The sequence below is a fragment of the Cynocephalus volans genome, chromosome 13 (genome assembly GCF_027409185.1).
Source record: "Cynocephalus volans isolate mCynVol1 chromosome 13, mCynVol1.pri, whole genome shotgun sequence".
Lineage (NCBI taxonomy): Eukaryota > Metazoa > Chordata > Mammalia > Dermoptera > Cynocephalidae > Cynocephalus > Cynocephalus volans.
In genome coordinates, this window is record NC_084472.1 from 53,204,505 (window position 1) to 53,231,895 (window position 27,391).

General features: G+C 39.3%; 1 protein-coding gene across 8 annotated transcripts in view; it reads left to right on the top strand.

The window, feature by feature from the left end:
- Nucleotides 1–2,882: 2,882 nt before the first annotated feature.
- NEDD4L (NEDD4 like E3 ubiquitin protein ligase) overlaps nucleotides 2,883–27,391 on the top strand; it is a 139,365-nt gene continuing 114,856 nt past the window's right edge. For 2 of the 8 annotated variants that reach the window (XM_063076566.1, XM_063076565.1), the window contains exons 1-2: nucleotides 2,883–2,898; nucleotides 5,309–5,362. Coding sequence is in view for 4 of the 8 variants with exons in the window: in XM_063076560.1 (XP_062932630.1) it covers nucleotides 8,722–9,825 (1,104 nt within the window). In the remaining 4 variants the exon portion in view is untranslated. Of the gene's footprint in view, nucleotides 2,899–5,308; nucleotides 5,363–8,505; nucleotides 9,826–27,391 lie in introns of those variants that run through there. The other 6 variants (XM_063076560.1, XM_063076561.1, XM_063076562.1 and 3 more) reach the window with 4 other exon arrangements.

The window sequence follows — 27,391 nt, forward strand, 5'->3', positions numbered from 1 at the left end:
AAATTATCTTTAAAGTTAGAACATGGGTTTCATATTTTTTGACTTTTAAATAAACATTATTGGCTCTGGTCGATCGAAACTTTTCTCAGAGTATATGTTGATTTAGTAGGCATGTTAAAAATGTTACCGCTTAGTTTGGGGAATTAATATGAGCTGGGATGTTAACTAATATTTGCATTTTCATTTAGGTCCAGCTACTTTCTTTTTTCATATTTTTAAAATGAAGAGTATAATCCTATTAAATCTGAAATGTTTTCTTACAGTGACCCATATGTGAAACTTTCATTGTACGTAGCGGATGAGAATAGAGAACTTGCTTTGGTACAGACAAAAACAATTAAAAAGGTAGGTGTTTATTCCTTTACTAAACTTCATTTAAGTCATAATTTAATTCAATTAAATTACGGATTTTGGCTTTGTAGAAGTTTATGTTTTAAGGATAAGATAGTAATATTTTTATTTTAAGCCTCTCTCAGTATTTAAATCTATAAATTCTCCATAGACCAGAACTTTTCAGTATTAACCCAAGATATCAATTCTGGTTTTTAGTTAATGACTGTAAAAAATAGTATTCTGAAAATAAGTCTTATTACAAGTAGTAATTTTTTTTCTTGCAAAGAATACTGCAAAACAAGAATTTCTTCTTATTGACTTGTTAGTTTTCATATGGAAATTTAAAATAATTTAATGAAATGGACTAGTTTATGGAATTGGTAGGCACAAAAGGAATGGTTTAACGTGAAAAAACTGTTACCAAAGAAAGCAAAATACTTAGCTACATGAAAACACATAAAATATATTAATAATAAAGTTATATGTGTATGTATATGAATTTTCCTAAGTTTTATGTGTGTGATTTCATTAAAGATTTATTTCCATAATTACAATTATACCTTAATTCACCTCTCTCCATGTTTTTATATACATATGTAAAATATATGTTAACATTTACTCCATATTTGGGGGCTTTTTTGAAGATGCATGCTTTCTATCAAAAATAATGTTTTCATCTGTGCTTTAGTATTATTTATGCATTCCTGTAATTTTTCCCTTACTACCTTTGGTGGAGGGGTTGATTAGCTAGTCTAACACTGTCTGATAGACATTTCCTGGACAGCATGATTGCTTTAAAAAAAATTATAACTCTCCTGCTGCTATGAAGACCCTTGGATCTGTGGCCAGGTCATTTTGTGTAAGGAACCGTGACTGCAGTGCGTCCCCCACCTGACATTGGGATTGGCATTAAAAATCTGTTTTGCAAACAGAAGCCAGTGTTTTGATTAGTGGGGAGGATGCCTGCGAAGGACGGAGGCCATTGTTCCCTGTGTTAGGTGCTGTCATTTGTTCAGTTACCAGTGCAGCCGGGGGCGCCTTGCAGGGAAGGCAGCCCAGTGCCCAGGTCGCCTGCTGGATGCTGAGTCGAGGGCCAAAGCTGGCAGTTGGGGATATTGCATTGTCTTTCCTTCTGGTCCTCCTTCGCCTTCCCTCTCTCGGTTGAGGGTGTAGCTCTGTATCTTGGCAGCTCTGCTGCTTTCGGCAGCCAGCCTCCTGGTTAGTATGTGTGTGCTGCTCTCGGTCATCCTCTCCTGCTCATGGCTCTGTGACTGGTGCTTCCTTCGTTTCGTGCTCTCATGTTGTTGTTTGTCATTTCGCCCTGTGCATTTCCGTGAAGCTGCCCTCCAGGACTGCTGCGGCCCCGGGGAGGGGACGGGGCTGCTCCCTTACCAGCTCCTCTCCTCCCCACCCCCCTCACTCATTAATCCATCCCCGCTCCATTCATATCCAATTTGAAACCCTGTTATTTAGGATTGGATTCACTGTGGAGTTGTGGGTGGGGAAAGTGCTGATTTTTTTAAATGCCAGTTTTGTATGAGTTTTGTTTTTTATTTTTCTGGTGCTCAGTGCTGCTGCTGATGATGATTTTTTGCTTCTCTCTTTAACTGATATGTTAAAGGAAATGGGCTGATAAAGGCAAATATCATTTTGACTAAAAAATATCTGTAGCTGTTGACAAGGTGGTAATTTTTCAGTCTCAAATTTTTACACAATTTTTAAAGAGATGTGTTTATTTGAGAGTGTTATGCATGTGCAAATGTACAAACATACATGTACATGTATTCCTTCGTAGAATGTGCTTCATCTTAGTTTTGAAGGTTGTTGGGCAGTCCATCTTTTGTCCATGAGGAGGACAGAAGTATCCTTGCCGTGCTCTTGTGAAATGTATGTTTCAGTAGGTTGATGGATGGATGGATGAACAGATGGAGAGGAGGACTGAAGGATAAGTCAACAGATGTTTTTTAACCTGGTCATTTTGGGGGGAAATTCCCTTCTGATTTATAACCAGCAGCTTTTTTTTTCCTTGTTGTAAAATCTGATTGTCAATATTCTCTCTAAAAAGTTCTTCAAGTTTCATATTTTTATAAATAAGGAACAATTCTTTACCTTCTCCCATCTACTTCATTGCTCTCCAAAACAGATTCATAGCAGGTAGAGGGAAGTCCACAAAGTTTATTTCCTTCTTGATAGATAATCATATCAATGCTAGTTCCTTGAAGGAAATTTTCATATTTTCTTGATGATGGCTCTTTGTAGGTCCCTGATGTTTTTCCTTCTGATGATAGCATGCAATTTATGGTTTCATATCTATGAATCATTTGTTTCATAAATATACTCCCTCTCCATCTAGTTTGGTTTATAGACTTGTCTCAATTGACTGAATGTTTCTTTTATTCCATTTTGAAAATCTCTTAGCTATTTTTGTCAAGAAAAATGTTAAGCAAATATGTAGACTGTATTGTACTAGTAACTGTTAGTATTTTGAAGACTGTAAAAGATATTACAAGATAATTTCTCTTCCAGACGCTGAACCCGAAATGGAATGAAGAATTTTATTTTAGAGTAAGTTTTTCATTTTTTGGTAATGATTGTTTTTGATATCTGTCTGATATATTATCACAGTAGATTCACATTGAGGGAAAGCTGTTATGTTTTTAATGTGAATTTCCTTTTAAGGTGAGAAATGGTTGGGCAGCTCCTAATGTGTCCTAAATTTTGAAAGACTGTGTGTAGTGGTCACAAAATCTGGACTTGTTTCATTTGGGCATGTTTTGGGAGAAGTAAAAAGAAAGTTATTCAAATACCATATTTGATCTTTTCAACTCAACCCTTTTTTAAAAAATCAAATATAATTTAAAACAATAGTTTAATTATTTCTATGAGACATGGGTTATGGATTATTTTAGAAGTGGAGTAAAGCAGTAGAGGCAACATGATTGAAAAGAAGCATAAAAATTATCAATTACGTTCCATTTAGGGAGGAAAATTTTTGTCACTCACGTATTTAGTATGTATATATGTGTGTAATATAAAATTACTTCTGGAATTTCAATACTGCTGAATTAGGTAAAATTTCCTCAACCTTTTATATTTAATACCTAGAACAGCTGTTATGTAGAAATGACTGAACTATGTGAATTAACTGAGATTTCTGCTTAGTGAGCTTTTGTGGTTATTGCTGCTTTTTATTACCAAAATTTTGGAAATATTAAACTGCTCAGCTATTTTATTGAAAGTTTTTTCCTCTTCAAAATGAAGATATTTTAATTGTATAGCTGTGATATTAAAAACAGCTTTACCTCCAGAAACATTCCAGGTTAGGTCTTCTGATTAGTGCAAATTCCCATAGAACGATATTGCCATTATAATTGGTCCTGATTCCTTTCAATCATGATAGTATGTTACGTGCTCTTGACTTGGATTACTGTATACAGCATCTGTTTTCTATTATGTTCAGAGCTGAAATATGGCACTGATGTTTTAATACTTGGTTAGACCATGTGTACAGCCTCTAACAGATGTATTTTAAATTACTCCATGAAGGACTGAAAAGCCAATAGTGGCAGATAGGTGTTATTTGCCCTTAGTTAACTCTCAAATATAACTTTCAACTTTTGAAACTTCCATTTAGACTCAGTTGAACCCTTTGGCCACAATTATGTAAGTTTTAATCCATTCAAAACTTTTCTCAACTCATGTTGGCTAGAGACATATTTAAATTCTACTTTTGTTGGGTTTTTTTTTAAGGTCTTTGTTTTCATTCATTCCACAAATCTTTATTGAGTGCCTACTGTATGCCGGCTCTTGTACAGACTGTGTAACCCTTCACAAAGCTTGTAACAGACAGTAAACTTGTTGTCTGTCTGCTTGCACTGTCACTAGGCTCCAGCCAGACCACAGGGCCAGAAGCACAAGCCCCACACTCTGTGCTTGTACGGTCAAATGTTACTTCACAAAGTAAATGGAAGTAAATGGAAATGGCTTTTCCACTTACAGCCTTTATGACCCTGTAGAAGCCACCTGAGGACTTGCCATCTTCTCCCTGAGGATATATAAGAGAGAGAAGTCCTTACGTGGTAGGGTTGTTTCCACGGTTTACATGCCATGATATACACGAGAACATACACAACATGTCTCCCACGTGGCTGGTACTTAGTATATGATACCTGAGCCTGGGTGATGACATGGGCCATGTTGGTGAGGTTTTGGGAAAGAAAAAGAAATAAGCAAAAAGTCATTGAAAGCCCAGTAGCTCTGACACTGGCCTCATGTTGCTAGAAGTGGCGACATCTTTTATTTCTGTGTCTAACGGCTCACAGCTGAGGTTCTGGAGACAAGCAGGTCAGACCTAGTGTGATCCTGTTTGCCCAGCACACTGGCTGTGGGCTCTCAGGCAAGTTACTTCATGCTCATGGTCTTGGCTCCTCATTTGTAAAACTGGGTGATAGTTATGCATCACAGGGTTGCTGTGAGAATTAAATGAGATCATGTATTTTTTATATTTAATAAGGAGATGGTGCCTAAAAATTATGCACACAGTTGTAAAGAGCCACTATGACTATTTTCTTCATTATTTTTAAAACTTCTATTATTATTATTAGGCCTAAGAGATTTCCTCAGGCACAGACCTTTGTGAGGATGTGAACTTGGTCTATAGGCATGGGGTTGTCTTTTGTAGAGGAAATTAGGAACTCTTTAAAGCTATTTAGAATTATCCTTCCTTATTTTAGAAAAACTCCTAAGAGCCTTTTCTTCTTCTGATATGCCTAAATATTAGGGGTAGAATAATATGGAAGTCAATAATAGAAAATTTGATTTAGCAGACAGAATTCCCAGAAGAGTAGGTTAATCGTTCATATTATACAATTGAGTTAGGTGCGTTTAAAAAAAATAAATCATTCTGTTCTGTCTCTTATTTCATCCTTCAAATGGTTCCTGTTCATTTTTGAAATACTCTTCATGTCCCTTATAGGTAAACCCATCTAATCACAGACTCCTGTTTGAAGTATTTGACGAAAACAGATTGGTAAGTAAGTCTCTGTTTTTGGGTTTTGTTTCATTTTTTAAAAACTGAATTTTTAGAGTAGTATCTTTAAAACTTTGTCTTTATGTTGTATTTATGACAGTATATATGCCCAAATAGAAGACTATTTTTGTCCTACTATTTTAACATTCATGATTAAAACAAATACTTTTGTGTTGCTAGGACAGATAATGTATTTGTATATGTGTGTATTTTTATCACAGTTAATGTTAATGAAAGTCATCGTTGATGGTATCAGCTGTATGCACATTTATGCTCTAGTACTGGGAATACAAAACAGTAGGTGGATCTGCAAAGAGGCCACTAGGCATGTAAACAAACCTTTCGGGGTTTTAAAATATAAACCAGACTGTAGTACTGTGATGCATTCAGTAGCAAGTCTATGGTGATTCTCTCTAGACAGATGAAAATTTAATTAACAGTATATAGCAGGAAGTGTCTAATCTACATTTAGCAGGTACAATTAAACTGAATTTTAAAAGCAGTACTTTCTCGAGAGCCTTAGAAAATAGCTTTAGGGGCTGACTGATGTGCTCAGTTAGTTAGAGCACAGTGTTATAACACCAAGGTCGAGGGTTCAGATCCCCATACCAGCCAGCTGCCAAAAGAAAAAAAAAGTACTTTTAAAGAACCAAAGATATGCCTAAGGAATATAACTGATAAAAATTAACATTGTATATATAGATTGATATATATATATAATATGTGTATATGGATTGATACATATATATATAACTGATATAACTAATATTTCATTTTAGAAATGGAATTTTAGTAGGAAATTTGACTTAAAGCATTTTGCTTTCTTAACTAACTAGAATGTGTACATCAGGTACCCATGGGCTAAGTGTTCCAACCATAAAAATAAACCTGTAGAATTCAGCTGAACCTCTAAATTTTTTTTATGGCTGGAGGTTAATAGAATATTTGATCTGGAGGACTCTTATAAAAACACCACTTTAACTTCCTGTCCTTATAGCTGAGAGAACCCTGGTTGGTCCAGGGCCTTTCGTAATTTACACACACCGGTCAGTGGAAGCACCAGGGTCCAATTTGCTGGTCTCCTAGATCTCAGCCCCGTGGTGGTGAATAGCCAGGCCTTGCACCCTTATTGTAAAATTTGAGAGTGTTTTTAATCTAATATGCTTGGTATTACTCTCAAAAATAGAAAGCTAACAGACTCTGGCCTACCATCCTAATATCTTTTCTGTTAAAAATGTGGGATCTTGGTGGCTTTGTATTGAACTCACCATTTTGTACCTTGAGTGATAATTAGTAGTACTGAATAACTATTTTCTCTTCACCTCTCGTCCAGCCAAGGACTGTATGAATTAGGCAGTATTCAGTAGTATACTAGCAAGTCCCTGGAGACATCCATGTATCCATAGACTAATCCTTATTCTTTGATTTATTGAGTATAATAATTCTTTAAGATGAAGGGTCAAATTTGAGGAAATATTGCCTCTTGTCAGATATGTTTTAGTTCATTATTTAATTTTCTTCTATTAAGAGAAATTCACTATCTAAAAAAAATTTTTTTTTCTCATTTCCACGATCTAAGATGACTGTAGTTGAGATGACCTTGTGATGGACCTGTTACTATACTTCCAAACCAAAAAGGCCTTTGAATGCAAAGATTTTAAGAACCCTGTGTGAATACAGACTTTATCTGAAAAATTGTGTTTTATAAGATTAATACTTAGCTTTGCCCAGGGCCATCTGGAGTGTTGTTAACTATGCAAAGAATGTTGCTGGTGGTGTTTCTTTTCTTTGGAAGGACAACTTGTGACTCCATTAGTACTTATACGTGACTATAGTAGTACTTGGAAGTATTAGCAGTAAACAAAACTAGCTTCCATTTCTCATAGAGGTCACTTCTAGCATTTAAAACACATACTTTTAGAAAACAGGTTTGGATGTATGTAAACACAGGGTTAGTCTTCCACACCCTCCACTCTAGAGGTGTTGAGTAAGTCATGCTTTGTGGATTTTAAAATAAACTTTTTGTCACTCTTCGCAGTTTGGTATTTTCCCCTCCCATTTTTTTTTAACCCCTTCATAAATAAACCTCTTTGTTACATGACTGATGTTTCTGAATCACCAAAAATGCCAAGTTAATTACAAATCCAATGACAGTTTTTCGAATGTGGATTTCCACTTTTATTTCTTAGGTCCTTTATGGCCCTTTGCAAACATAGCAAGATTGCTTGTTTGTATCCCAACTGTGGTAATATTGCTGACTTCTCACTGGAAGACAGTCAGCTCCAGGCAGCATGTACGATATTTAAGTTAAATTACTTCAAAAACCACATACACACCCTTCTTCAATTTTCCTTTTTGTTGGTGGTGGTTTTTTTATCCTACCTGGCATGTGGGAGAGAATGTTTTCTCCAGCCGGGTTCCTTTTCTCTGGTGCTTCCGTATCTGACAATCATATTATGTGCGAGATACACACATACCTTTTAAATGAAAAGTGTTGTACCAGGAGGCTGGCCGGACTGCCAAGTGGCTGTCAAGTAATTTGTGCCCTCCTGCACTTCCACTTAACTATTTTGTTACTTGTAGGTCATGGTCTAATTATTTAGCATTAGATGGACACTGATTCCGTGGGGTGTGTAGTCATATTTATAGTACGTTTTATTAGTTTGCATTCCGTCGTGGTAGTGTAGTGATATCATAAATAACAGAAACATAGCATCCGTTGCTTGTGAAAGGGTTTGCCCTCCAGCCAAACCGTATGTGTTATTATTCGGTGTGGTGGGGAGGTGGGGAAAATACTGTGTGCGCTTGTGTTTAATGCCAGCTCCCTCGCACTGGTTAGAGTCCCAGTGCACTACTTAGTTGGGAAAGAAACGTCCTGTGAATATGATGTGGTTTAGATTTATAGCGGCATGGCTTATAGTGTGTCCGCTGCTGCCTTCGTCAGCTGTGAGAGCTCCCTGCTGGGGCCACTCCTTTCTGATGGAAAAGCAGCAGCTGGGAAGGTGCTGTTTCAGGCTCTTGCTGGTTTAAAAAAAAAAAAAAAAAAAGCGAGAGGGGGGAAAATCCACTAAGTCCACACACAAGCTGGCATTGGAGGGGGAGTGTGTGGTCATGTGGTCCTGGCCATCCTACCCTCTGTCACAGTGTGGATGAGAGCTTTTTGCTCTTATCCAATCATGCCTGGAATGCCGCTTGCCACTTGGGTTATTTCTGCTATCTGTCGCTCTTGGTGCCGCAGTGCTAACGGTTTGGCAGATGGGACACTTTTTCTTGGAGTTTGTGCCTTTGCTTTTTGACTTCTGGCAGTGCCCGGCTTGTTGTTGCCGCTGGCCCTCTCCCTCCCGGCCCCCCTGGTCACCATGGCCCATCGGCTTCGGTTTCATTTTGGCTCTGGTCGCAGCAACACAGCCCCCGAATCAGAGATCCTAGACCAGGAGAGAGAAGACGACTTTTTCATGGCATTCCACACGCTTCCGCGGAGGAGCAGCCCGCACCCGTTTGCTCGGCACGGCGGGGAGGACGGTGGCGGCCCGCACGGAGGTGTGGGCGCGCTCAAGAGGAGCACGTCCATGTTCATCCCGCAGCTGCTGGCCAGCGTCGACGCGCGCCCCACCCGCAGCTCGTCGGTGCAGATCTCCCTGCAGCGCAAGGCCGCTGACGGCGCCACCGACGGGTGCGGGCCGCCCGAGGGCCCCGACGATGGGGACGAGGCCGCCCCGACCACGAGGGCCTTGAGCGGCTCGCAGGAGCCCTCGCCGAGGGACACCCCCAGCAGCTCCCCTCCGAGAGCAGCCCGGGACCCGGGGCCCCAGGTCAATGGCACGTGCGGCCGCCGCGTGCTGGGCCCAGGCCTGGCGGACGGCACCGAGGAGGCTGCGTCCCAGGCCGGCCCGGGCCTGCGCATCCAGCACCGTGCCTCCAGCGCCGATGTGCGCCCGGTGAGGCTGCTGCCTCTCGGCCCCGACGGCCAGGGCAGCCCGGCCGCACCCGAGCCCAGGCGCTGGTCCCTGCAGCACGTTCCCGATGCTTCTGGAAGCTCCGGGAAGCGGTGCTTCGTCTTCCAGTTGCAACAGCCCCAGCAAGGCGCTCCAGGGCTGGGTGGTGACTTCAATTTTGGCTTTACCGGCACGAAGGGGGACAGGTTGGTGAGGTATCCCCGCATTCGGCTGGAGAGGAGCACCTCGTACCCCACCCAGCCTCGAGTGGAGCGCAGGAGCCCCACAGAAGACCGAGGACCCCCGGAGACACCGCCTCGGGCCGGCAGGTTGGCTCCCGAGATGCGCAGGACGAATTCCGTGGAGAGGACTCCGCAGGGTCAAGGGTGCACATTTAAGATCAGGCAAGATCAAAACGCGGGGCAGCAGCATTTCAGAATTCTTGTCACTCGGGGCCCGGACGAAGCGCCCCAGAATCCCGAGGAGAAGAATGTCAAAAGCCCTGGGTCCGCGGGAGCCGGCGCCCCGGTAAGTTCCTGCGTGTTTAAGGATGAGAGTTGCTCAGAAGGGACAGATTCCAACCAGAAAGCGTATCCTGCAGCATAATTAAAATCAGCTTCATCCTCTGTTCTGGGAGTTTCTCTGCTTTAGGCCAGTGGAATTTAATGTTTGGCTGTGTTCTGAGACGATGATTTGTGGTCCAGTGTTTGTTAGAGGTCCACGGGACTAGTTAGCGTTTTGAAAAATATCTTTTCTTTAGGTCCTCAAAGTCAAAGAGCTCTGTTTTGGGAATTCAAGCAAAATATCCCCCTCTCCCCTTTTATCCTTCTGAATAAAAGAATTTTAAAAATTTATTACTTTAAACTGCCAAAGAAACAAGTTAGTGCCCCACCATGTTGACGTTGAAAATGCGTTTAAAAAGCTACTTGCAACTATAGCCTGTGACAATGCTTTCCTTTAAAAATAATCAATTTTGAGGAAGGTAAAAAGATATGGCAAAAAGACTTGAGTTTATTCTCTTAATAATTAAAATAAGTGTATGTAAAGTTTGATTCTTCCTAATGGCCATTTTGTTGTATAGGGATTGGTCCTGTTACATAATTTGTCTGTTTTTTGTCCCATTAAGTAATACTGACCTAGAGTAGTGTCACTTGTGGGACAGTAAGAGATGTGTTTTGAAGCACTTTGGCTTATGGACCAAGGCTAGGGGGACCTCTGATGGGGACTCATTAATGGTCAGATTGCATGTCCGTGCAATTTAACACTGCCCACTTGAGTGCCTAAGCCAGGTATGCTGTATATAGAATGGTAAGTGCCCTGTCTCCAGCTGTGGAAATAGACGCTTTAGAACAGATTTTGGCCTTTACTGCTTGTGTGTTCTTGATCGCTCCCTTTCAGTGAAATGGAGTACAGAAAGACAGCTGCAAACTCCACCAGCCATATGATGACTCTGCAGCTTTCATAGTTTAGAGTGGGATGAAAAGTTTCAGTTAGTTTTCTTTTACTAGTAATCACCAGTCATTGAGTGCTTTCTTGACGAACAAGCTTCTTATATTTTGAATTGGAGTTTTTCCTCCTGAATTTCATGTGATTACCAGTTTGAGGATATTATTATGAAGTGTCTAGGGGACTTTTTGTTTGGATTTCACTTGTAAAATGTGACTTTATCAAAGTGTGTAGCTGAGTATTCCTGTAGAATTGTATTGTTTTTTAATTGCTTTGTGTTCAGAAATATTTTTTGTCACTAAGGTCAGTATATTATCACTGCTCCATCATTGCTTTCACCCTCTTGAAGGTGTAATCAGATGCTAAATGCATATATATATATTTTTCCTTTTTCTTCCATAAGTCCTTTCCTTTATTGTCTTAAACCCTTTTATAAGGAAATGGCTAGGTGCTTTGTCTTGGTATGGATCCATATCATTTATAACACAATGGTACAAATTTCAATAAAATTTTAACCCCTGCCCCAAGAAGTTGCCATCAAGACAGTTTTAAGCTTTTGTTCAGCACGATTCCATGTTGTACTTGGACTACCTACCTCATGAAGGTTGGCAAAATGCATTTACTTAAAGTTTTTTTAACTATTCAGTTATATTACCCAAAACTCAAATCATTTTGCAGTTCAAATATCAAGGACAAATGCATTTATATAATTAAAATCTCATTTGGTTTGAAGTTTCTTATATAACTAGAAAACAAATAGAATATACTAAAAAATATATGTACCTTACTTACAAGGGCCATTCTAACTTGCGAGGACAATGTAGTTGAAAACAAATTCTACAAATTTGGAAATATAAATTCTGGAATAAAGAGGTTTTCTTGGAGAACAAGTTCTACCGACTGAGCAGTACTTTTCATTTTCATATGTATGTGTTTTTGTACACATACGTAAATTAGTAGATGGTTGGGAAGCTGGTTTTCTTTTAAGCAGAAGGTTTTTTTTTCTTTAAAAAACAAAAGCAAAACTGATCATGTAACACAACCGTCTGCTCCATTCAACAACTTTGTACGTATTTCATATGGACAAGGGTGTTAAGTGTAGGCAGCAGCTGCCGTGGCCTTATTTATCTTGAGGGAAAACATTCACTTGGGCGTCTACAGCCTGGCTGCCACCAAACTTTTTTGGCGTTTCAAATATCCATTCTTTGGTCAGAAGGGCATTTCATTATTAAGTTCACATGAAAAATTAACTAAAGTTGATTACAGTCTGGTTTTTGACTGATGTGGAAAATCTTGGAAAATCTTTCTTGATTTGAGAATACCACTCAGGATTCCTTTACAAATGTGCTCGTATTTCATGTGCTATGCCTTAGACCTTACTACAAGGTTAAGTTGTTGAGTACTTATCTGTCTGTGCCTCCCAAACATCCCGCCATGATTAAATCTAAAATGCAACATGACTCCAAAAAATGTTAACCAGCTAGATTCTTAGAAAAAATACAAAGGGAACCCCTTGTGGTGATAGATTTTTGCACCTGATCTGGCACTGTCAGTAAAGCAGAATTGGTTCTTATAGGCATCGATTGTAATGTTAGAATATTTCAGAAGTCTTAGAATTTGTCAGTTCAATCTGTGGTATTAGTAGTCATTTTTAATGAATAACTTAGTTATCTTTTTAAATAGTTTTTTGGGTTATTTGGGTTAGTTATAAGCCTCTTAACTGCATTAGAATTATTCTGAGGAAATTGATTTGACATTTACCAGCATTTGTGCCCACTTTGAACACTGTTGTGTGATAATAACTGCTAAGCTGTGCATTTTATGATCACGAAGAGCCAGTTTTCTAATCCCATTAATGTTATTGTTTTAAGGTCTACTATGTATATAACATTACTTTAGTTACTTGGAAAATTTCAGGGATGATCTCAATTTCTTGCTGAAACAGAGTTTGTAATGTAAACAAAGGGAGGAGGACCCAAGGGGGCAAAAACAAGACTTCTGACACCTACATACACTAACAGGGAAGAGAGTGTTCCTTCTTTCCTTCCATCCCAGGCTCTCTGAACTTTTCTGTGTCCTTTCAGTGTACTTGCAGAAGTAGTATGGTAATCTTTTGTGATTAAAAATTCATTTTACTGAACAACCAAGTAATATCCAAATTATTTTCATTAAGGGGAGAGTTTTAGTTCAAGTCTCTTTTAGAAAAGATGTTTTTATTATACAGAAAATTTTCGACATTAATATTAGTTGGTGTCTCTTTTTTACCCTAAAAAATAACTCTGGAAATATCACATGTATTAATTACTCCTTTATTTGAAAACACAACATTGTAATGGATAAGAAAAAACTGATATTTTCTGCTCATTGACTTGGTTTCTGTTTGGATTCTATAAAAGTATGATCTCTCTTAATGTGGCCATAGATGAGAATAACCCAGTATTACATGACTTAAAATTTCAGCTGTATTCAAAAAGTTATGTAGGCAGTGCACAGGACTGACACACATGTATTTGTACACACAAACATGTAGGATTTGCAGTTCATGTTTCCATAGCACTTCACAATTTGAGGAATGCTTTTGTTTACTTCACTTAGTATGTATGACTGTCCCATTGTGGAGGCATCGTCTCATTTGGCCTACCAAATTCTCATGTGAAATAGTGTTATTTCACTGTTTGAGATGAACGCATGTGGGATTGTCCTTAGGTGTGATAACGTTATGTGTGTATCATAGCGTACTATGATATCACTTTGTGTATGTGTAATGTATAATATATCTTTGCACAATTAAAAAGCATGCGTTAACTTTAATGCTTTCTGTAATGTGACGTTTGTTGAAAAATTTGGAAATGATAACTCTATTGGTGCCTTGCACCCACCTCTGGCCTAATGGAGAGAGAAGGCAGCTTTGGGGACCCAAAGAGTCCCCCTTGGAAGTTCACTGGCTTTGGGTTCTGGGGCAGTTAGATTCCCTTTCTATGCCTGCTCCCTCATCCATAAAAATGAGGATAAAAATGTCCAGCTGATAGATTCATAGTTAGGTTTAAATGAGGCAACATCTGTGGAAGCACCTGGTTGCTGAACTTAAAGTATCTGTTAACAGGTCTTTCCCCTGGGGAATTAATTAGGTTAACTGTGAACAGTTTTTGATCATCATGACATTTAACACAAGGACAACCTACATTTGTCATACCTAGAGGTGTTTAATACTAGCTTTGATGTCCTTTCTGCTGTCATCTCATCTTTCCTAAATATTTGTCCCTAACACTGTCCTGTGATGGACGCAGTCCTTGAAAAGAATTGGATTGGTTTGTGAGTTATGCATTGTAGAGAAGGACCTTTAATTATATTTGCTGTGTTGATTTTAGAAACCTTAAAACATTTTTGCTGGCATTTCTGACATGTTGTATCTTTACCATGTCATTTTGCTGTAACGTTTTCAGTGGTTAAGTTTACTTCTTGTAGGCCGAAGCTTTTGAGAAGCAACATAATTTTGTAATCTGTACAGAATTTCTGCATTGTATGACTTAAAAATGAGGGAGATATTTAGGAATATGCCCTTTTAGTTATTGCCTTTTTGAGGGTTTTCATAAATGTCACAGCTGCTTCTCTTGGCTAAACCTGGAGGCAAAAAAGCTCCTAGTCATGGAAGTAAATCTCCAATTTTATAATAATGAGAAATTTACTACCTTTACAGAAAAGTTCACAATACCAGGAGAAATTTATTCCATTTAAGAATTATCTTAAATTTAAAGATGTTAGCTACTTCTGTATAGTTGAGGCTAATCTAAATGGTAATGCTACTTGTGCACCTTGAAATGATCAACCAGACTTTTATTAACTGCATATTGTTATTGCTGAGATAGAGTAACTATCCTAAATACATTTACCTTTTTAACTCTTTAGTGTACTACCAAGACACTTGCCATAATGGGGGGAAAGCGGGAAGTTCAGAGATGGTGTTGAAACTGTTTGATTTAGTGCATCAATACCAGAATGTCCAAGTTTCCTCTGTAAATGCCAAAAGAAGCTTGGGAAACCCAATCCAGAATTCACTGGTGATTATTCACAGGTTTATTGTCCTGTCTGCAATCTTCTAGTTCCCTTGATTCACACCAAGCAGCATGATAGTCCTTGTCTTACCCAAGAGAGAGCACCAAAACAGAGTCCACCTGCTGTGTATGTCCCGTTCTGGATTAAAAATGAACAAAGCCTAAACGAATGGAGTGTTGAAAATATTAGCTAAAGTAGGTATTGCAGAATGTCTGTGAATTTCTAGGCAAATGGGGACTACTGAAAGATTTTTAGAAATAATTTGGACTCAGTGTACATCATGAATGCATAATGTTTTCACTGGAGTTCCCCTTTTGAATCCCTTTCTTGTTCTGCTGTGGCTTACTGGGCCAAATTGTATAAATAAATAAGTGAGACAGGTGGCCTGATGTGAGTGGGCCTGAAAATAAGTCACTGCTGTTCTGTCCGGTTCTGTGCCGTATCCTGAATGGACACTTCCGTGATCTCTAGGCATCACCACGTTTTAACAGGAAGCTTAGTTTTTAGGATGGAGTAGGTTGAATTTCAAGAAGCCTGCTTTTTATATCCTGATCATTTTGGAACCATAGACTGTTCTGATACCTTTGAGTATAGTGCTTAAATCTCTCTCTGTGAAGTGGACAGGTCGTGAAATGAAAGTATCATAAAGTGAGCCTGAAGGAGCCCTGCTTTCTCTGGTTTGACCTTTGTTGCTACACTTAGTATTCACATACTTTTTATCAGTTCTTTTAAGTGCCTGCCCAAGTGTTTGTTTTAATGTTAAGTATTATGCCTTATACTCAATAAGGAGATCAGAGAAAATTCCCACAGGTGGCAGAAGACTAGAATTTCCCCAAGCAAATCTGCCTATCACGGGTCCCTAGAGTTTACCCAGCATTTTTGTGTGTGTTTGTGACTTAACTTTTATAGATGACAGGGAGTCAAGTGGCTTTTACTTCCCCTTGTAATAACTTTGAGGAATCTGCTTTCAACTTAAGTCATCTTCTTTACCTCCCTCTAGGGAGCTGGGGGTGGGGCTGGGGGTGTTATTAAGCATATTTAGTACTTGGTGGTTCAAATATTTTCTGATAGATTTAACAGTTTTTTTTTTTTTTTTTGTACAGGTCAGTAAAGAACAGGTAGACTTTTAAAATATATTTAATGAGCCACGTATGTCATAACTCATCTGTTTCCTTGAGAGACTTTTTAAAGCTTTGTAATAAAACGTACTTCTTGAGAGTTTGTCTCATATTCTTTTAAAATACACAGCTAAATATTTGCCTCTTGAAGGAGGGGGAAAGTGCTTTGGTCCAAATATTTTAAATTGAGCTGAATAGAAAAGTTGAGGTGGAGCAGATGTGCTGAAATGTGTATATTCAGCTACAACCAAAAACCCTAGCACTTCTGCAAATCCATTAGTTTTTCAGGCTAGGAGTTAAATTGCAGAACTGACATACCTCTTTAACTTTCTGAAGGGATCAGCCCCAGTTGAGCACTGTAAGCTGACAAAGTGGCTCTGGGGTTCTTTTGTGTTATCTTCCTCATGAGTTAAAATGCCTTAAGCATAGTATCTGCTCCATATGACCTTGCTGATTGTACTTTTCCATTTGAAAGAAGAGATACTAAATTGTAACATAACTTTAAACATGTTAATTTAGTTTTAATAGTTAAGTTGATTTAACCTCTTATTATAGTAAGAACCCTGCTTTTTAAAAATCCTGATACAATGTTGTACACATTAGCATGTATTATTAGGGCTCCCATATGCCAAAGCTGAGCAGTGCTAAGGACACAGTGTGCCCAAGGCCTGCCTGACTCTCGGCTGAAATTATATTAGCAAGAGATGCTTCTGCATTCTGCAGGGTGGCATTTTTCTCTTGCTAATGTACACAGGAGTCCTTTTTTATTTTAGGGTCATAGACTTACAGAGCGGTGAGTTGCCTTAGAAGCTATTTTGTTCTATTTTAAAGGAAACTGAGAACTTTACTTTTGCAGTGGTAGAAAATATTCTTTTTATCTCAAGTGTGGAATAATTATTTTTGAATAACTGCTGCATATGAAGCACTGTGCTTCTTGATGTTGGAAATATAAGTTGTTGGGAAGCCTGGTTTATAGAGCTTTCTGTTCCACAGACAGGCAGGGTGCCAAGGTGAGGCCTGCCTGGCAGAGGGAAGCCTTTCCTCCAGAAAGCAGTCACTGAGCCAGTGCTGATACCAGCAAGGGCAGTGGGTGACAGGTTGCTTATGCAGCGTCTATGAGGGACAGGAATGGCGTCTTGGAGAAGGGCAAGATTGGAACTGCACCCTGAAAGATGACCAGATTTGTCTCCGTGGGTCGGGGGTGTGTGGCCTTAACAGAAGACTGAAGGTAGAAGTGAGTGGCAGGGTTGTGGTTTGCCCAAGAATCGCCCTTGTTCACAAATTATTTTTTAACGTGAAATGTCACAGAAGAATTTTGGGGTGTGGCTATCGGCAGGAACAATTCCTCTCTCTTCCATCAAGTGTGGAGGTGAATGAATTCCTTTCTTGCCAGTCTGCCTGCTATGGAACTGTTCTCTGAGCACCTGCTCAGGCCAAGCCAAGGACAAAGAGGTACCAAGACATGGTTCCTGCCATTGGATAGTGATAGCAGAGACCCAGAAATGAAACAGATAACTGTCACCTTCATGATACTCTCATACTATAGGATCATAACCTGAACAAAGATGGGTAAACTTTTTTTTTGTTTATAGGGTTTGACTCTATTAATTGCTTATATATATGGTGGACAATTTATCCTGAAAAGGAAATAATGAATGTTCTAAGCACTTCCCTGCATTTGTTTTTGTTTGAAATGACATTTATATTAAAAGCTAATTCTCATTGTACGTTATGATATGGGAAATGTGATCTTAATTATATACAGTACATACACTTAAGTATTATATTCATTTAGTTTTAACAAAATGGAAAAATAACCCACATTTCTACCATTTAAATAAAACCGTATTCAATTATGTATGGATACAATAGTTAGAAAACATTCATAATATTGTCTGCAACATAAGCCAAGCACTAAATTAAGTTCAAGGTAATTTCATGTAAAATGCTTCACATCATAGGATAAGATGTGGTTAAAATTGATTATCAGATATGCGAATGATGATCGGTTCCTAACCTTGGAAGCAGAAAAGGAAATGACAAATAAATGTTGGAGAGATTCTAGTATACTCAGATTGCTGGTGGCAGTATTCGTGGATATGGCTTTGGAATGATCTTTAAACGTTAAAGTATTTAAAAATGATAAGGCCAGTTAGAGGTATGAAAATTCTTGTGTTTTGAAATATTAGAATTCATCCAGATGAAGTTACAAATCTAAACAGAAGCCTTCATTAAGAGATTTTTATTCTCTGCTTTTAAAGTTAGTTTGCTTTCCATAAAGTTATGAAGAGCAGATTGATGGAAAGAAGTGTTTTTAAGATTACTAGCTATTATTACAATCATTTGGTGATTGTGCAGTTATGTCCAGGTCTAAGTCATTTTGGAAAATGAATGCTCTTGTAATCTTACCTTCAGTATATTTGTCACCCAGAATTTTAAAATTTGAAATTTCCATTTCAGCCAATACATATATGCAATAAGTCAACTGGTACTTTTACATGTCATTTTTTATTTATGAAAACTCTAGTGTCACAAGAATGTGCTTTCTGAAGTTAACATAATTGTTACTGAGCGCACTCAGTTCCTGCCTTAGACTCCCCGAGATTGATACCGAACTCACAGGTCTGGCTGCCCACCGCCAGACAAAAAACAAATCAAACGTCAAATGTTGGTGAAAATGGAAGTCAGCTTTTACTCAGGAATACTGGTGACCTGAGGAGAGATGTGAGGCTCACCCATCTCCCCGGTAAACCTGAAGGAGTACGGCCAAGCTACAGCCATTTCAAAGGCTCAGGTTTACTGAGGGGCTTTTAAAGAGGAGGTCGAGGGAGTGGAACATGGGAAATGAAAAGTAGGAGGGAGGTGTATGTGAGCTACGAGAGGTCTGTGTCTGTGCGTCGGGTACAAAGTCTTGCCAGGGCCTTGTCTGGTTTCTGCTCCCGTCCTTATCTCAGGGTCTGGGTAGCATGTGCAAGTCTGCAGTGTCAGGCTGGCTGGAAAACAACTTTACGTTCATGTAAATAATGTAATTTTGCCCCATAACCAAAGTTCAAAATATCGAATAACGATGGGAAAAGAGGAAACTCAGAAATATATGCTAAGAAAAAAAAGTATGTTTTTTAAAAATTTGCCTACAGCCCATGTGGTTTTAGGTCCCAGCATGGCTTCAATCCTGCTCATTCCAACATAATTAAGTACTTGAAAATGTTCCAGTTCTAATTGTTAGGTATTAATCTCCTGAGTTCAGATTGCCACTTAACTTGGAGCTTAATTTACAATATACAGAAAATTGTTCATATTTTATATTTTAAAATGAAGTACTCTAAAACCCTATTACACTTCAAATGAAGACCTATTACCTTAAGGGATAATGCTAGAATCACTCATGAAAATTTAACTGAGACAATTTCCAGGCAATGTGAGACTTTGGTCTCTAGGAGGACCACTGAGCAAGTGGTTTACTGTCTATTGCAGAGAGATGTTTTACATTACATGTACATTTTAAACTTTTTCTTTTGGCTTTTATTATTATTTTTAATTGACACAGTAATATTTATGAGGTACAGTGAACATTTAAAATCCTCTTTTTTAGCTATTTGGAAATACACAATAAATTATTGTTCGTTGTAGTCACCCTACAGTCTTACAGAACGCTAGGACTTACTCCTTCTGTGGAGCTGTCAGTTTGTTTCTGTCACCCAACCTCTCCCCACACCCCGTCCTCTCCACCTCCCCTCCCCAGCCTCTATTAACCACCATTCTACTCACTACTTCTGGGGATCAACTTTTTAAGCTTGGGCATGTGAGTGAGAACATGTCGTATTTATCTTTCTGTGCCTGATTTATTTCAGTTAACATAATGTCTCCAAGGCTCATCCAAGTTGCTGTGAATGACAGGATTTCATTCTTTTTAGTGACTGAATAGTATTCCATTGTGTATGTATATCACATTTTATTTTATCCATCCATCTAGTGATGGACACTTAGGTATGATTACATGTCTTGGCTATTGTGAATGCAGATATATCTTTGGTATACTGATTTCCTTTCTTTTGTTTGTATACCCTGTAGTGGGATTGCTGGATCATAGGGTAGTTCTGTTTTTAGTATTTTAAAGGACACCTAGAGATTGGAGGATACAGGAACTATCCCTATCCCCAAGGAACTGTTTTTTTGTTTGCTTTTTAATGTGAAAAGAGGAATCACACAAAAATGAGAGGTAGTTATTGAGAGAACATAAGGGTGGCCCATTTAATGGTGTACTGCTCTAAGAGAACTTCTGCTCTAACACAAGAATACTGAAAAAAGAGGACCCTGGAAGAGGACCATGTGCATGGATCAAGTATATATTGATCTAGGGACCACGAGAGCAGAAATCCTGTAAAGGTCATTTTAAGAGACCCTGGAAGCCACAGTAATAGTGAGAAATGGGCAAGACAGCTTATAAAAAGGGATATAGAAACAAAAAAAATTGTCCTGGAGATGAAAAAGTATGTGGTTGCTTAATCTACAGAAACACCTTAATCTTGGGGGAAGTGGGGGAGTTTGGGTCTTCTTAAATCATATGCTAATCAGGGATTTTTTTGAAAGGTGTATGGGGAGTTTTATTTATTTATTTATTTATTTATTTTTAAGCAAATGATAGAAAAATCCATTGTCACACTCCCTCCCCTATGTGCTGTTACTTTTGGATCGAAGAATAGCACTAATTTGAAGAGCTCAGGCAGTGAAGCAGAAAGTACAGTTCTGCAGCTAATCCTGTGGTAGATGGGTCCAAGTGTTGATGATTTCTCTTTCAGTGCCTTTCGAGAGAACTGATGTCAGGGTGAAGGAGATGGTCCTTGTGATTTTGATTCATATTTATTTATACCGTTTCTAAAACCTTCCTGTTTCTCACAGATAGAACTTTTTTGGCTGCTTGAAAGAATGGGTAGAGCTCCCCAGTTGGGCCCTCCAGAGACTAATAAGACATCTTTTGTGATGTCACTAGTAGACGATGTGATAAACATTTATTAGATGACTTCAGTGAGCTCCTGCCCTAGATAGACAGCAGCAAACAAAACCTCTGTCTTCGTTCAGTGTATGCTATGGTGGCAGGGAGACAGGTGAACGGAGTAAGTGCGTAAAAATGAGAATGTCAGATGAGGAGGAGTGTCACGGGGAACAGCAGGGAAGGGCGGTGTGGATGGAGCATGGCCTGTTTAGGATTTAGGTGGAGTATTTGCCTAGGAAGCCTCCTGAGATGCTGAAGAGCAAGTGTGCGGAGAGCTGGGAGCAGATCATTCCAGAAGAAGGGAAAAGCGAGTGCAAAGGTCTTGAGCGCCAAGTGTTCCAAATGATAGGGGCAGTGGGGAGCACAGGGCTGGGACGTGGAGATCATCCTGAAGGTGGAATGGTCACAGGGTGGACAGGCTGTGGAGGGCACCATGAAGGACATGGAGGTGGAAGGCCACAGGGAGGGTTTGAGCGGACAAGTGAGCGGATCCTGATTCTGTCTTTATGGACCACACGGGCGGCTCATAGATGGAGGGTGAGGCAGAAGCAGGGATGCCACCTGGGGCAAGGCCACTGTAGTGTGAGTCTCCTCTGAGGGTGGCAGAGCCTGGTCCTGGGTGGCTGCTGCCCCTGTGCCCCCATTTATTCTTCCGGACATCAGGGAAGATCATTGATATTCTCAGGAGTTAGTCTCACCTTAGTACTTAGCCTGTCATTTTCATGTTGCAATGCCTAGAAAATGGGAAGCTTTTATGTGCCTCCAGGGAGTGTTATTTCAAGACGCTTTCTGCTGCCTGTGTCATGCCAAGACGTGGGTGGATATATTTTTGCAGTTTTGCACCAGGGAGTCTGCTTCTGATTTGCAGATTGCATTTATTATAAGGCATATTGTCCATTGATGAATGATGTGTGGGCTGCAAAGCAGATACACAGCTTTTAAAATAGCTCATTTATCTTGCAAGCTATACTGCCAGAGAGAGGCCCTTCTAAAGTGTTGTCCGGGAGCAGGGATTTTGCACTAAATAGAAAATGTCCTCAGTTTCTGGGGTCATTGTTTTTTGCCTCCTAGTTCATCATGTGCTTCCTTGATGGGGTGAAGACTCAGAGGAGAGCAGACGGACACCACCTCAGTTCATGAAGAAGACATGAATAAACATGGGGAGAGAATTTTTAGGTCACTGCTAAGGAAATAAATGCTCATTTGTCTCACTACGGAAATTTTTCCTAATAATGTGGATTTAAGCAAAGGGAAAAAACAGACATCATGCTTTGTACTGAAAATCCAGTGGTCATGATAAAGTAGCCACAGCCAGTTTATCCTCAGGCTTCTGTGAACTGATCAACTAAGGCTGTGCAGAGGTCCTGTGTTGGGAGGAGCAGGAGCCTCCCGTCAGAGAGCGTGCGTGCCTGGGAACATTCTTTCAGTATCGTACCCATGCCAGGGTGGTGGGCAGGGGATGGCAGTATGTGATTCACAGGCTCCTCCCTTACCAAGCCTGAGCCCTGCAATTAAAGTGATCTGCATTTACAGAAACCTCTCTGGAGATTGTTTTTCCTTTTGAACAGGTTTCTTATTCTACTTAATATGTTGCAATCTTCTGTCAGTGGGCAGGTGACATCCACTGGAATGCTGGTGTGTGATGCCAAGCAAAACAGATGCAAGAAGATTTCTCTGAAGTGAGGGGAAGAGAGGGAGAAAAGGGGAGGAAGAAGTGAGGGGGAGGGTGTGTTGGGACGGGCTGCAGGATTGAACAGTATTTATCTATCGAATGGAGATCCCAAGTTTACTAAGTCATTGCTTTAAAGTTCTTAGAAACCCATTCTAGGTTCATGCAAATATTTCCAAGTCTGTTGAATAGCTGTTTTCATTTCCCACCCTGCATTCAGAATGTTTTTTAAATAGTTCAATACAGACAGACGAAAGGATTAAGGATTAACATGCCCAGAGCAAGCCTCTGGTCATTAGAGTTTTTATAAAATCTTAATTTATTGATATTTCTGCTAATTAACACATTGAGCTCTTAACGGAATAGAATCTTTCAAGGATAATGCAGAGTGAATAAAAAGAATTTTACTGACTATCCAGCATACTAAAGAGACCCATGGCCAGAATTAGATTTATTGATTGTTGGGAGGGAGGGGCAGTAACCCCAGGTGATTCTGATGATGTGCAATCAGGGCTGAGAACTAGTTTATGGGGCACCTATTAGCTGAAAGTGTGCAGTGTCCTTTTGTGGCTCGGTCCACAAAATAAACTTCCATTAAAATTAGGTTGTACAGTACCTGTGCATTAAGAGCAACACAGTGTTCCAGTTGAATATTTGCAAAGTTTGTATAGAATTTATCTCCCAAAATAGCTTAGAAATGAAGGTATTAATTTTCTCCTGTTTCCAACTGTAAGAAGTAAGTGAAAGTGGGATTCCAGTTCTAGCTGTGGCAAGACCAGTCTGTCCTGTTACTTCTTGTGTGCCAATACCACTTTTCTCCAGGTAACTGAAATATCTTCCTGTTGTAAATACTGAGTGCATTTTTGTGGCTTTTGAAAACTTCACTTCTTGAAAGTGTTGGCCAGTTGTCAAGTTTTTATGAATTTCAGAGAAATGGTAATAGGTGGTTTCTTCCTTATAGTATTTAAAGCAAAATATTAAAAATGAAAAGGACTGTAAAGGTTACCTGGGCCAACCTCACGTTTTTTAAACAACAAGATATGGTGGCTTGTCCAAGGGCACACAGGAAGGTGGTAGCAGAGTTTGAATATCAGGTCGCCTGGTGCCCAAGCCACCATTCTTCCTGTTATACCCAGCGTAGGGGAGTGTTAACTGTAGCTAAATCTTGACCATCTGGAGTCTTCCGCAGATAAACTGTCCAGGGGTGGCTTGGCTTTCCGATTTTCCAGTAGCTCAGACTGTCCTACTGTTCTTTCTCAGGCCTTCTTAAGTAGAACATTCTAAGCATATTGCAACAATTTTGGGGCTCACCGTCGCTCTCATAGCCATGGATTGTTGTATGATCTAGTCATAAACATTATCTATTAATAGTGCTTTCAGGGCCTAATCAGGTATATCGTATGCTTTGCTTCTTCATTAAAGTTCTCATACCACCATGATCTTTGAGGTATTTGTTGCTTATCAATTACCACGTCTTTTGGCTCTCAGTGAGTAGCCCGTCTCCTTTTTCTAATTTGCTGCTTCTCATCTACTGAGGACTTAAAAGGTGTTTATCTAATCAGCTTGTTAGCATTGCTTATAAAGTAAGAATAAATAGGCTGAGAGTAAGGACTTTAATGAAGTGCATGATGATCTGTCTTTTGTCTTTCTCCCCCATAGCACTTTGCTCATTTTACTCTTTTTTTTGCCCTCTTGTACATTTCTGGAATCACATAGATTATTTTAAGATTTGGATGTAAGAATTCAATGGGATTATATATAGTAACTGCTTAGCCTAGTGCCTGGCACTTATTAATGCTTAGTAAATGTTAGTGGTTTTTATTATTATTGTTGTTTCCTCTCAAAGAGAAGATGTAGATTCTTCACAGATGTTTAGGGATTGTATACACAACAAACCTGTCTACTGAATTTATATCAGCAAACACATTTTTTAGTTTAACATGTTATTGCTATCTGGATTTTCCTCTTATTTATTCTTTTAGTGTTAATGAATTTTCTACTGTACTGTTATGGAAGAACCATGGGAAAAAAATCAATAAAAAGTATTCTTAAAAAAGATTTTATGATTTGCTTGACTACCAGGCGTCAGCAACTTTTATTTTTATGATTTTAAGTTAAAAGGACCTTGAAGACTTTTGTGGTTTATTCTCTTCTTTTTTAAAGGCAAAAACCAAGATCTCTTTTTGGTAATAACTACCTTTCTTCTGAATGTGTTTCTTTAAAAGTTTTCATTAAAGTTTTCTGGTTTACATTAAACCCAAATAGTTGTTATAATTTAAAAGTTGCCCTTTTGTATATTAGTAGTATTAGTTAGAAAAAAGTTAAGGATTATTTTAAATAACTCATAGTAATCTTTCCCAAGGAACTTTAGATTTCTATAAATTATGAAAACCAAATTATAAACCAAGATGTGTGCTTGATTGTGGATCAATAACTTCATCAACAATTTTGTTATTGTGCATACCACTTGTGTACTTTGCTATTTTGTTTTGTTTTGGGGGGGCAGCGGGCAAGTACAGGGATTGAACCCTGGACCTTGGTGTTATCAGCAGTACACTCTAACCAACAGAGCTAATCAGCCTGCCCTATTTTGCTGTTGAGTAGGATAAAAGTGTAGGAATTGAGTGAATGGTTTCCCTCATTGATTATCATGATGTTTGAGGATAATTATATTAAGACACATCTTTTATTTTTTATTTTGTGTGTTTTCCCCACTAAATACTGAATGTGCCTTTCTCTAATCTAATCTCTGAATTTCAGGAGTCTATTAATAAAGTATGTGTAAAGAATTAGTTGCTAATTTTGGATGTGCTTGAAATGAGATTGTCAGCAAATTACAACTTCAAACCTAGGACTGCAGTTTTCTATGGATTGGCCATCACCCCTGGTATGGAAGATGAATTCAAAATTTAGGAAAATCTTTATTACTTCTGAATTTTTTTCATGTATTAGACATTGTTTATACTTTAAAGGTAGTTGAAGTGTTATTATATAAGATCATGGAAAGTTTTTCTTTCCAGATTTGTGTTAATATCTTACAATATTAAATTTATTACATAGTAGAGACTAGGAAACAAATCCTTACTGATAATGCATTTTCTTACCAGAAAGTACATATAAATTGATATTTATTCATAAAGCCAAGTGAGTAGGTAACAGCTGCTCAATGGTACTGCTAGATATAAATTAATATTATTTAATTCAGCCTCCCCCCACTTTAACAAAAAAGAATAATTTAGTCCAGAGAGGTTGGTGATTTCACCTGCTGTTGTTACCTTTATAAACACAAAAGCCAGTAAGGCTAAGTGGCACTTCAGGATTTTTTGCATTCCAGGTACTGTGCGAAGTTTTGGAGATGTAAGCATTACATAAGACAGACATGGCACTGCCCTTATGGGGTTTATAGACTGCTTTTTTAATGAAGAACAAAGAGATGTAATAAATACAACTACGTATTTTCATAAATATGCACAGGAGGGAAACTGGAAGCTGAGACTGAGGAGATGATAGGGAGCCAGCTTGAAGAAGGGAGAGGAAGCCTCCCGCTCAGGAGCTGCCTGTGAGCTGGTGCAGGCCGAGTTGGGGCAGTGCCACCCAGTGACTGTGATAGCTTGCCCAAAGCACCTGTGCTGGGAAAAGAACTGGGTGGGTTGGTGGAACTGAAAAGGATCCGAGGGATTGAAGGGGACAGTGATCCAATGTGATTTGAAAGATAAGCAGGGCCCCTGGATCTTTCACATCGTAGACTATGTACACTTGTCCAATTATGAATAACATGGAAGACACTTTGATAGATATAAAGTGCAAATGAACTTGGCTTCTCTGAAATAAAGTTGGCTGTTTTAAAAGGTTTGGAAGCATCCACGTTTCCAAAGGAAAAACAGGCTAGTATGTAATATATCTCCTTTGAGATATCCAAAGGGTCTCTTTCTGTCATTGTCCTCTCACAGCTGATAGGAGACCACTTTTTGTTTTCTCTTCAAGGTTGGTGCTATGTATTTGCCTCTACTGAGATAGCATAGACACCGAAATGTGCGAGAGGGTGTAAAAACATCTTCCCGTATCTTTAGAACTTAACATTTTGGTGCTTTGCATCAGACCAAAATGGTAGGCTGTCTGACCTTCATTGTGGCCCTAAGACCATAGTTAGAGATTACATCATCACATGATATCCTTCTTAAGTAAAAAACAGGGAGACAGTGTGGCAGAGCAGAGACGGCCACAGACTTTTTATCCCTCTCCCATCAGGAGGTGGACTTTATTCCCTGGGCCAGCCCTGTGATTGCAGTGGGAACAAATGATGCTGGGCTAGCACTATGCTTGTTGCTTAAAAGGACTGGCAGCTTCCGTTTCCTGCCTTTAGGCAATGCTTGCTTTGGGGAGCCAGCTACCATGTAAACAAGCTCAAGTTAGCCACAGAGATAGAAATTCCAGCTTTCTAGCCATCCCCACCGAGTGCCAGACAGGTGGGTGAAGCCATCCTGGCCGTTCCACCCCAGTTACATAAGAGACTACAGACCTTCCCAGTCAATCTACACACTCAGAGTAATAAATGGCGGTGTGGTTTTAAACCCCTCAGTTTTGGGGTAGTTTATTAGCAACAGATAGCCAAAAGAGACCATGTCCTTGACCTTCAGTCCCAGGGGATTTAAACTTCACTAGTTCAGCAGAGCCTGCTCCTTAGGTGAGGTCCATGGAGTGTGGGACTGTAGAGTGCTTGGACAGCTGTTTTCACGGAAGCTGGAGGAGGGGAGCCACACACAGGATGGGTACACCAAATAGTTCAGGGACACACTTGACTTAGACAGCTGAGGA